Here is an 11,993-nt window from a genome sequence, read left to right as displayed (position 1 = left end):
AAATAACACTCAAGAAATATCAAAGAAACCTAACTCTCAACGACCAAATTGACTAAAATTCTATACCAAGTTTAAAAAAGAAAAAGTATGTGCTTAAATTATATACCATGCAACAAAAAATTCATACCCAGTTATATTATTTCAAATATATATATGATATGACTATATATTCCAAATAACCACTTTCAACATGCCAAAAGAATTTTCAAAGACATCAAATATCATAAAACACTGTACTGCAGAGACGGAAGAAATGCATTTAAAGCACCGAGGAAAATGGCGTGCAGTATAATTACCTCAAATTGCTGTTCGCTTGACACCCTGACACTAATTTTATTCAAGCCATTGGGAAATAAATGTTTTAAAAGCACTCCTTTCCAAACGCTGAAGGTAGTGGGGGGCTGTGAGGTCGTTAAGGAAAGGAAAGGGTAAAGTTTTCAGCACGCAAAAAGAATTAAATAATCCATTTAAAATAAGCGTCTATGTGGATCGACAGCCTTTAATGCCCACATTTTTAACGCTTGCCCTGTACGTGGATTGATTTTCTTTTTTTTCTTCAGCATTCCCTCACCAGATGGATTTTTGCTACTGCAGATCAGCAGAGGGTGTCAGATCTTTCAGAGTGCACCAGGCTGGAACAAGCAGAGCTTCTTAGCAACTCTCTTCTACCCCCCTCCCCATTCTCGCTCTCTCTCCCTCCCTCAGACAACTCGCCCCCCGCCCTCCGCCCCCTCCACGTAATTCCGAAAGAGCAGAATAAAGAGGAGAAAAAGAAAAGAAGAGCTAGTAACCGAGAGCCGGAGCCCAGAAAAAAAGCTGAAGAGGACCGAAGGGAAGGAAAGGGAAAGGATGGACAGCTACAAAACGCAGCGATTGCGGAAATTTTCCAGCGCCATTGGCTCGGCAGCGTGAGTTCCTCTGTCGGGCGTGATTTCAGCACCGGGGGGACTGGACAGCACCTCGGGGGCGACTTCTGGGCAACCTGCAGCCACCGCAAGAACTCCATCAGCCGCCTCAGCGACAGAAGCCGCCGAAAACCCTGCTTTGTATCAGAGAGGCAAGGTCAGTCCGACGCACAGCCATGCACAGGCAGTGCGCCTGTACTACGCTGCAAACCCTCTGCTTGTTTCTCTAACATGCACTTGCTTCTAATTACTAGAATTGTTCCTTTCCTGATTAGTGAGGACCACTAGACCAAGTTCTGTAAGGGTGTATTTTTAATTTATATGTATATATTTAACTTCTTTTGGTAATTTTTAAAGGGTTGAGGGGGAGTAGGGTTATTTTTTCTACTTTTTTTTTTCCTTTCTCTTTCTTCTTTTCTTCCTTTCTTTTTCTTCCCCTCCCCCCCTTTTTTTCTTCCTTTTTTTTTTTTTTTTTTTTTTTTGCTTGCCTTGCACTACGTGCCTGGATAGTCTGTGGATATAATTCTTGACTGGCGCCTGGGTTGTTGCAGTGCGGGGGGGTTAGGGAGGAAGGAATCCACCCCCACCCCCCCAAACCCTTTTCTTCTCCTTCCCTGGGTTCGGACATTGGAGCACTAAATGAACTTGAATTGTGTCTGTGGCGAGCAGGATGGTCGCTGTTACTTTGTGATGAGATCGGGGATGAATTGCTCGCTTTAAAAATGCTGCTTTGGATTCTGTTGCTGGAGACGTCTCTTTGTTTTGCCGCTGGAAACGTTACAGGGGACGTTTGTAAAGAGAAGATCTGTTCCTGCAATGAGATAGAAGGGGACCTACACGTAGACTGTGAAAAAAAGGGCTTTACAAGTCTGCAGCGTTTCACCGCCCCGACTTCCCAGTTTTACCATCTATTTCTGCATGGTAATTCCCTCACTCGACTTTTCCCTAATGAGTTTGCTAACTTTTATAATGCGGTTAGTTTGCACATGGAAAACAATGGCTTGCATGAAATCGTTCCTGGGGCTTTTCTGGGGCTGCAGCTGGTGAAAAGGCTGCACATCAACAACAACAAGATAAAGTCTTTTCGAAAGCAGACTTTTCTGGGGCTGGACGATCTGGAATACCTCCAGGCCGATTTTAATTTATTACGGGATATAGACCCTGGGGCCTTCCAGGACTTGAACAAGCTGGAAGTACTCATTTTAAATGACAATCTCATCAGCACCCTGCCTGCCAACGTGTTCCAGTATGTGCCCATCACCCACCTCGACCTCCGGGGAAACAGGCTGAAAACGCTGCCCTATGAGGAAGTCTTGGAGCAAATCCCTGGCATTGCTGAGATTCTGCTAGAGGATAACCCGTGGGACTGCACCTGTGATCTCCTCTCCCTGAAAGAATGGCTGGAAAATATTCCCAAAAATGCTCTGATCGGCCGAGTTGTCTGTGAAGCCCCCACCAGACTGCAAGGGAAAGACCTCAATGGAACCACAGAACAGGACTTGTGTCCTTTGAAAAACCGAGTGGATTCCAGTCTCCCAGCGCCCCCTGCCCAAGAAGAGACCTTCGCTCCTGGCCCCCTGCCAACTCCTTTCAAGACAAATGGGCAAGAGGATCGTGCCACCCCAGGGTCTGCTCCAAACGGAGGTACAAAGATCCCAGGCAACTGGCAGATCAAAATAAGACCCACTGCTGCGATAGCGACCGGCAGCGCCAGAAACAAACCCCCAGCCAACGGCTTGCCCTGCCCTGGGGGCTGCAGCTGCGACCACATCCCGGGATCGGGTTTAAAGATAAACTGCAACAACCGGAACGTGAGCAGTTTGGCTGATTTGAAGCCCAAACTCTCCAACGTGCAGGAGCTTTTCCTTCGAGATAATAAGATCCATAGCATCCGAAAATCGCACTTTGTGGATTACAAGAATCTCATTCTGTTAGATCTGGGCAACAATAACATTGCTACCGTAGAGAACAACACTTTTAAGAACCTTTTGGACCTCAGGTGGCTGTATATGGATAGCAACTACCTGGACACACTGTCTCGGGAGAAATTCGCCGGGCTCCAAAACCTCGAGTACCTGAACGTGGAGTACAATGCAATCCAGCTCATCCTTCCTGGCACTTTCAATGCCATGCCCAAACTGAGGATCCTCATTCTCAATAACAACTTACTGAGGTCCCTACCCGTGGACGTGTTCGCTGGGGTCTCGCTCTCTAAGCTCAGCCTGCACAACAATTACTTCATGTACCTTCCGGTGGCAGGGGTGCTGGACCAGTTAACCTCCATCATCCAGATAGACCTGCATGGAAACCCTTGGGAGTGCTCCTGCACCATTGTGCCTTTTAAGCAATGGGCAGAACGCCTGGGTTCCGAAGTGCTGATGAGCGACCTCAAGTGTGAGACGCCGGTGAACTTCTTTAGGAAGGATTTCATGCTCCTCTCCAATGACGAGATCTGCCCCCAGCTGTACGCGAGGATCTCGCCCACGTTAACTTCGCACAGTAAAAACAGCACTGGGTTGGCGGAGACCGGGACGCACTCCAACTCCTATCTAGACACCAGCAGGGTGTCCATCTCCGTGTTGGTCCCGGGACTGCTGCTGGTGTTTGTCACCTCCGCCTTCACTGTAGTGGGCATGCTCGTGTTTATCCTGAGGAATAGAAAACGATCTAAGAGAAGGGACGCCAACTCCTCGGCGTCCGAAATTAATTCCCTACAGACAGTCTGTGACTCTTCCTACTGGCACAATGGGCCTTACAACGCAGATGGGGCCCACAGAGTATATGACTGTGGCTCCCACTCGCTCTCAGACTAAGACCCCAACCAGGGTAGAGCGGGGCAGCAGGAAGGAGATGCCCCCACCACTCTGTCCCCACCCCCTCTGTCAGCCCAGGGGTCAGAGGAGCCCAGACCCACGTCCAGCGCGCCCCAAGGCTTTATGGACATAAGTAAATAAATAACTATGAACTCGTTCCAGTGAGAGGGTTTGACCCCTTAGTTCCCTCCTGGAAACAAAGAGCAGACTGTGGCGAGCTGGGAGAGCGCTGCCAAATCGCTCTTTGCAGCGAGCTCCTTTTGATAAAACCCAGCGGGGGCCCTGCTCAAAGAACTAGCCCTCTGCGGTGGAGCTGATGGGGATGGCTGCCGCGGTCCTTTACGTATATACATATACCCACGTCTATATAGAGAGATAGATATCTATTTTTCCCCTGTGGATTGGCCCCGTGAGGAGGGGGGCGTGATGGCTCCCTGTTGGCTATGCAGGGATGGGCAGTTGCACGAAGGCATGAATGTATTGTAAATAAATAACTTTGACTTCTGACAAAAAAAGTGCTGCATGGCTCGCATGGAAACCACGCGCTCCAGGGACGCTGCCCTCCTTGGCGACTGGAGCCGGCATCACATTCACAGCACCCACCCTCTTACCTGATAAGTCCCATCGTTATCAAACTTTCTATAAACAAAACACAGTATAATCAGAAAGTGCCATTTCGCCATTATTTGTGATCGGTAGGCAGTTCAGAGCGTACATACGTTTACTGTGAAAAAAAATGTAAAGGTTTTATTTAAGACATTTGCATGGCTAATCATCAGTCCATTTTATGAGTTAAAAATGTATTTTGTTGAGCGACGTTTTTATGGGTTGTTTTGGGTTCTTTCTTTTATTTTGATGGTGATGTTTTACTTTTTTTTGAGGGGGAATATTTTTCTATACATATCCAATAATGCCTTCCATCTGAATGTAAAATAAGTACCCATGATTTCTATTATAGTATCAGTGTAATTATTAAAAAAAAAAAAAAGATTTTGAGGCAGTTAAGCATGACCAATTAATGTCATTCTAGTGCTTAGGCTGCGATCTTATGGTAGCAATTCTGTGCTGGTGTAAATCTTACTTATACAGTAGGAAAAAAGAACCGAGGAAGCACGTGAAACTTACTAATTCTATTCGAGGATTTTATAATGGCATATTTTTTCAGTATTAAAGTGAAAATGTTTTCAACTCTGGGTCCTTATATTTTTCCAGCTTCATGTTTGCAATTGGTAAATTGGATTTGCGGTGGAAGGGACGGGGGAGGGCGCGGGTGGGGGTGGATCCTTTCTAGAGCTCTATCAGAGAGCTCTTTCTCTAATCGTTTGACTTAGCTTTTTATCCTTTACGTAGCTGCCCTCCCCCTCCATCCCCAGCCGGGCTTTTCCAGCTTTCCCCTGTCCATAAAGTAAGGTCTTCCCCAACACAGCCTCCCCCACCCCCTTTTTTCCCTCTCCTTATGCGGCAGTGAATCCCTTTATTAATACTGGAAATCCCTCGCTGCTGCTTCTGCTGGTGCTGCACACACTGCAGATATATTAAGGACGATAGTAGAGATTTGATTTAATTGACTCTGCCTAGATCGGTCTCATTAAACAGAGTGGAGATTTCATTGGTCAGCACTCTTCGATGAAAGACAGCCCTAATGACTGGCATTTGAGAAGATGCTGGCGTTTTGAATTCAACATCTGCTGAAAACGGTAAAACTAATTAGTGCCCACCCACCCTCCCCGCCCCAACAACTGCATGCTGGAATTTGTTAAAGCACTCATCTTTATGGAAATCAATCATTATCCTAAAGAAGTGTTTCTTTCCCATCATTAGTATTTCTGGTTGTGGCCTAGTAATTAACAAGAAAAGCATTGAACTGTTTGAATTTTATGAGCCAGTTTAACCTGGCCTCAATCGTATTCCTCTGGGATTGCTAAGCAGTCTATTTTATTAGCAGTTAAGGAAAAAAAGCAAACAAAACTACACATATTGATGGGGGTCTGCATTCCACCACATATCCACCCTGGAGAAGTATGTTAAAAGACTGCAGTTCACAGATTTTTTTTTTAATTTTATATATATATATATACATATAATATATATATATATATATCAGCTAATGAAAGCCCCCAGAGCAGTATTAGTAAGATTTGCCTTCTAGAACTCATATATTAAAGAGAAGTAATTTCCCAGAACAGTGATGTTCTGGAGTATGTATTATTTATTTTAATGGTTTTTAAATAAAATCTTTATTATAAACTGCGGCTATAGTTAAGGCCATTCATCATTTTCTCTCTTGATTCTTTTGTTTGTGGAGTACATTTCATAGTGATAAAATTGGAACTTACTATCTGCTGACAGATATTATGGGCTATTTATTTAATTATTTTTCTTATAAAGGCCTTAATTCTTTTTTTTTTTTTTTTTTTTGGAAAGTACAACCGGGTTCCCTGTAAGCAATCAACAGATTTACTTGTAATGGAAAAGTTGGAGGAGGGGAAGAGTCATATTCAACAATGTTATAACCTTAAGAAGGAAAAGAAAAAATGGTAGATATTCTACATCTTTGGTGAGGTATCTAGTGAGGCATAATAGTAACTTTGAAAACTAATAACATGATTAGTCTAAGTCAGGAAACTAGAACTTCTCCTAGAAGATGTTCATTGGGGCAAGAAGTTTTCTTCATACTAATTAAAAATAAATTATGATATAGAGGACAAAGTTTAAAGAGTAAACTTATTTTTCAAATACTAGCTTTAACAGCTTTTAGTGGTTATCATGTGTCAGGCATGGGCTAAATAGTTTACATAATTATTTAATTTAGCCCTTACAAATAAAAAATAATTTAATATAATATTGCTATTTCCCTTATACGGATAAGAAAAAAATTGAGGCTTAAGGAAATACGCAATAACTCAGATCATAGCTGGTAGATACTGGAGCGATATTTAAACCCAATTTCCCTCATACTGTAAAACCTCATTGTTTGAATGGCATGATCATATAGATTAACAGGATAAACTCTTAAAGAAGAATATCCTTTAAAATATATATATAGCTGTAAAAATACATTATAACAAATCAAAAACCCAAGTTGTATCTTCTTAATTGAGTACGTATTGGTAGCCCTTTATATTTCCACTATGTCTTCAGCAAAAGAAAATTGCCCTACATTTAAAGGGGATAACTTTAGTGTGTTCTCCAAGGATGTATAAAAAGGCAACATATAAGAAAAAAGATGAATTGCTATATGCATTTATGAATTATAGATGTTCAAATCATTAAGTTATCTATTGATTCTAAAATATTAGAATTATCAAATATTTTAATAAACACGAATATATGTTTAAAAATCCATGTAGAAAACATAAGCAATGGTTTAATGTAAAAGAACATCCATTATTCAGAGAATTTTTTTATCTTGATAAAGAATCTCTGTCGCAATTATATGTATATATACATATATATAAACTAATATATAGCCATGTATATTAGTTTGCTTTAAAGTGATATATATTATGTATTAGTTTAGTTTACAGGATCCATAATACATATATGGTCTTAGCATATAACTTTCATTTAGAAGTGCCTAGTTTATTTTTGTTGTCTTTATGTGAAATGTTCGTACACCTGTAGCTGCCACGTGCACTAGTTGAGATATCTTGTTTCTAGTTAAATCATATTTAATTCATCAAAGTAAAAGAGATTTTAGTTGAACCAGATGGAAAAGGAGGAAAAAAGGAAATATCTTGTTTAGTTCCACTGTTTTGAAGAAACTAATAGCTTCTGTGGTTGTTGCTGTAACTAAGAATATCCTAGAATTTAAGTTGTTGCCATAGAAATTTATTGTTTAACCATTTTCACATGTTTACCCAGGAGGAAGCTGGAATGGCTGATCTAATATTAACATAACAGGATTCTTTTTCTTAACAGTATTTCTATCAGATGTTATTAAAATTGTCAGGTATTTTAATAAGTGTTAAAAATTATATTGGTGATTCCAAGGACATTTTGTTGATTTAGCTTTTTCCAGGTTGATAATAAATGTTATTTGGTATGTACAAAGAGGTGGATAAATATGCAAGGGTGGATACTGGAAGGGTGCGTTTTTAATGTGTTGGTAGAATATTAAGTAGAGTGGTTTCTAATTCAGCTCTTTTGCTAGCTAATTTATAAATATTATTTTTTAATCTGTAAGCTTATTTGGAGAAAAATGGAAATATAAAATGTGCTAAGATTTAATCTTAGCACACATTATTCAGGTGCAACATATTATTTAATTTTTAAAAGATGAACTAACTCTGTATGGTATCAGTAGATATAATAAACACATACTCAAGATTTTTAACTTATCTGCTTTGCTTCAATGTGACACTGAACTATAAAAAAAAAGGCTAAAAGTAAATTTTTCATATAATTCCCTGGAATTTTCTTTTAGCTATTTCTTATATTTATTTCTTTTATCACCAAAAATATTATTATCATAAAAAGTAATATACAGGACATGCAGGACTTTCTTCTTGGTATCAAAACTTAAAGATATGCCAATAAATAGTTCCATGAAAACACATGTTACAGAGCAATCCTGAAACCTGAACCAATATTGACTCTACTATGACCAATCAAAATTTGATGGGGTTTCAAAAAAAATTGAATAGTTAAGATAATTATAGATTAAGTATTTAAGAACTACAATTGTATAATGAAATGAACCACTGAAAAAAATCATCTTAGATTATTGAAATATAACACTTTGGCCTCAATTGACTGGCAATTTCAGTATATTGGCTTAGACCTCAATCATCTAATTAGTTACTCTCTTTCTTTCATTTATTTGTTAAATATATGCTATATTACGTACTTGAAATATTTTATTTCCAACTTGAACTTTGCACAAAGTTTACAAGAGGAAAATTATCTAGTAGTTTAAAGAATTTTGAATGAGTTAGAACCTAAATATTCTATTGACAGCATTAATTGGGCACTTGCTATGTGAAAAATACTACAGAAGCTCTTTTAGAAAAAGAGAATAAGGCATTTCTAACCTAAGGAGTTTACAACCTACAAAACTGAGATATATCCATCCTTATAATTGTAGAATAGTACATCATTTGCAATTATTAAAGAATACCACTAGAAAAGTTTTTGTTTCTTTTTTGGAGTAGTTTAGGTTTTTAGCCATTTGGAAAAGTGCATTGCACTTTTCACATTAGTTTTATTAGATGTTATATTAATAGTTTAAAATCTTAAAACAATATTTTTAAATCAAAGAGGAACTTTAAGTACTTTGCTAGATTTATTTCTTTTTCTGTAAAATGGGAATAATGTCTGCAATTTTGTAACTTCAGTTAAGTTTTTTAACTAATCATTCCAAAAAGAGACAATCAAGCCAATGTTTACCTTAAGTGAATGATAATTTTTCAATTTTAATTATTTGAGAAATCAAGTAAGTTTGGGAAACTGAATAAAATATTTTATGATATCATAAGAATTTCAGAATAGTTATCTTTGGTTACTTAGCTTTGATTTGTGTTTATACACATAAAATATATTATAGTAGCTTTAATGTAATATTAAATATACTTTTATAATTTTACTGTAAAGCTAATAATCCCATAGCCATTTGTTCTTTAGTGAAACCTGAAATTCATTTACTTAGTAGTATGGTCCAAATGTTTAACATGCAGAAAGCAGTAAGCAAAAATCATACATTTATTCACTTCTATGCCTTATTCCCTTTGCCTCTAATTCCATTTCTTTTCTTGGCAGAAGAATACAGGAAGGAAACATGTTCAGCTGCAGCATATCGATAGAAAAAGTCAAAATGTAGTGAAAAATGAGAAGTGCCTCAAATATGGATGATAAATGGCTAATCCATACTGCTATCAGGGAAGCAGTCTCTGCCTCCCAGGAAAGGGAGATGAGTGTAAAGGGCCGCTGTTACCATAAACAGTAATGGCTCTTACCAGATTCTGTGATATTTATTGTGTACTTTCTTTTTGTTAAATTGAGATCTTTTTAACATTTCCAAACTGCACATGATATGAGAAAGTAATGCTCATTATTATGATAGCAATATGATTTGAATAAATTATATATAAATACAAAGAACTTCTTAGCACCATAAAATATCTTACCACCAAAAATTATTTTGCCATAAAATAATAAGATTACAAAATTGTGAATGAATTTGAAAATTCATTGCCTATACACCAGAATAGAATCCATGTTTTAGGCTGCACATTTTTATTTATTAAAATAATTATTTTTTATCAATTATAATTAATCCTACATGACTAAATTATTATATCTAAAATATATGTTGTATAATATATGAAATGGTATCATATAATAATTATTTGCTAGTTTCTGTTCAGTTACATAATTTCTATAGCTAATCTGATTCAGTTGTGAGTCCAGTTAACTTTGTTTAATTGGATATATTTAGCACCAGTTTGTGTTTTTGTAGCTTATGCAGAAAATGGTTAAGTATGGGTTTGTCATCATGGAGTTGTAAATTAGTATTAGTGAACTTCTCAAGGATCCTAAATAATGAATCTAAATTGGTTTAATTCATTATCAGATGAATCTAAAGGAAATGAAATTACTACAGCAAAGAGTTTAATGCTGTTAATCCCTCTGTTTCCTGAATGACTAAATGTTTTCTGGTGTCTCGGTACATGGTTTGATGAAAATTGACATTATTATTATTATTGGAGTCAGGAAACATTATATTTTGTTATTTTTCAACAAAACTTTGTTTTTATGACGTTTGTATTTTTCACTAGAATGGTCATTTCTCTAACAATCAAATTTCATGTTACAGATGGTATTTGGTATAATTAGACATTAAAACACAACAAGCAGAGTATTCCAGGAGGATAATACATCTTATGGTGTAATATTATAAGGAATAAGACTTGAAGCCAAGAAACTAACAGCTGGAAGCAGCAATAATCCCCAAGAAATGAATTACATGGAATGTCATGTTACTATTATAACTTAAAATTTATAACATCAAATTAAGAAGAAAGTCAGATCAGAGCACTTTTGAACATTATTTGCATAAGTGTGGCATCACTTTTAGCCAGCCCAAAATTATTTATGCCACAAGCTTTTTATGAATAGAGAACATTTTTTCAGCATTTTTACTGCATTTTCAGCATTTATTAGTTATGAATAACTAATATGATGCCGATTAAATTTCTATCCCTGCAAGCCCAATTTACAGATTTGATGAGTAATCAAATACATAAATTGGAAACAGAGTTACTTTCTTTTATAAACTCAGTGTTTTTTAGTTCATAATATCTTATACTAGTATGACATATGTAAAGAAGTGAAATTTCAGTCCATATTTATGTTGGCTTTTAAATCATGGTCGAGAAATGTTTTGACTACCGCCTTTATAATACTATATTCCTCAAGACTAACACAATTGTCTATGGAGGAAACATAGCATTGGTGTCAAGGACATGCATCTTAATCATGAAAAATTAAAAAACAAGCAAAAAAAGAAAGAAAAACAACTATGGATGATGGAAATTTTACTTTGTTTGATTCAACATATATTTATTATCAACTATGTGACAGGCACTTATGTGGAGGCTCTGAAGCTAAACAGAACAGACAAGATTTCTGCTCATCTGAATTTACATTCTATAGGGGATTACAGAAAACAAAACAAAAATAATAGTTAAGATGAACTTGAATAATGAAGAACCATGAATGAAATAAAATGGGGAAGGGGCTGATAATCTCTTCTTTAAAATGATCGTGAAAGTCCTATCTGAGATAATGCATGAACTGAGTGAAAATGGTAACAATCATTTGAAGACTAGGAGCAAGGGAGATCCTGGCAAATAAAACACCAACTATAAAACATCCTGATTTAAAAATGTGCATGGAATGTTTGAGGACTAGAAAGAAGGCTAGAGTGGCTGGTATCTGACCATAGGCAGAGTTGAAGTTGAAGAGACAGAGAGAAACTGGATAATGCCTTATAAGCCATAGCAAAGAATTTAGATTTTAAGTATAACAAAGAGCTTTAAGCAGTCAAGTGTTATGGTCCAGGCAGTATATTTAAATATCCATTTTGACTTGTTTAGTGAGAATGAATTATATGAAGGCAAGGAGCTGCTGTTGCAGTTTGGGAGAGACATGATGGTATCTTGTACAATAGAGGCAGTAATGGAGATGGACAGAAGAGTGGAGAGCTGGTGGGTGTATTTTTGGTGTCGACAGCACTCTGTATTGCAGCAGACATGAGTGAAAGATAGAAAAAATA

The 11,993-nt window shown here is 37.4% G+C and overlaps 1 protein-coding gene across 1 annotated transcript; it reads left to right on the top strand.

The window, feature by feature from the left end:
* The first annotated feature begins 1,627 nt into the window (after positions 1-1,627).
* Positions 1,628-3,718, top strand: SLITRK1 (SLIT and NTRK like family member 1). The gene has a single exon (XM_028106129.2). The coding sequence runs from the start codon at positions 1,628-1,630 to the stop codon at positions 3,716-3,718; it is 2,091 nt and encodes a 696-aa protein (XP_027961930.1).
* The last annotated feature ends 8,275 nt before the right edge of the window (positions 3,719-11,993 follow it).

This window comes from Eumetopias jubatus, unplaced genomic scaffold, assembly GCF_037043125.1.
Source record: "Eumetopias jubatus isolate StellerSeaLion01/CBP00866 unplaced genomic scaffold, mEumJub1_p1.0 scaffold_3, whole genome shotgun sequence".
Taxonomy (NCBI): domain Eukaryota; kingdom Metazoa; phylum Chordata; class Mammalia; order Carnivora; family Otariidae; genus Eumetopias; species Eumetopias jubatus.
The sequence above is the reverse complement of the archived record's forward strand: the minus strand, read 5'-3'. Positions and strand labels throughout refer to the sequence as shown.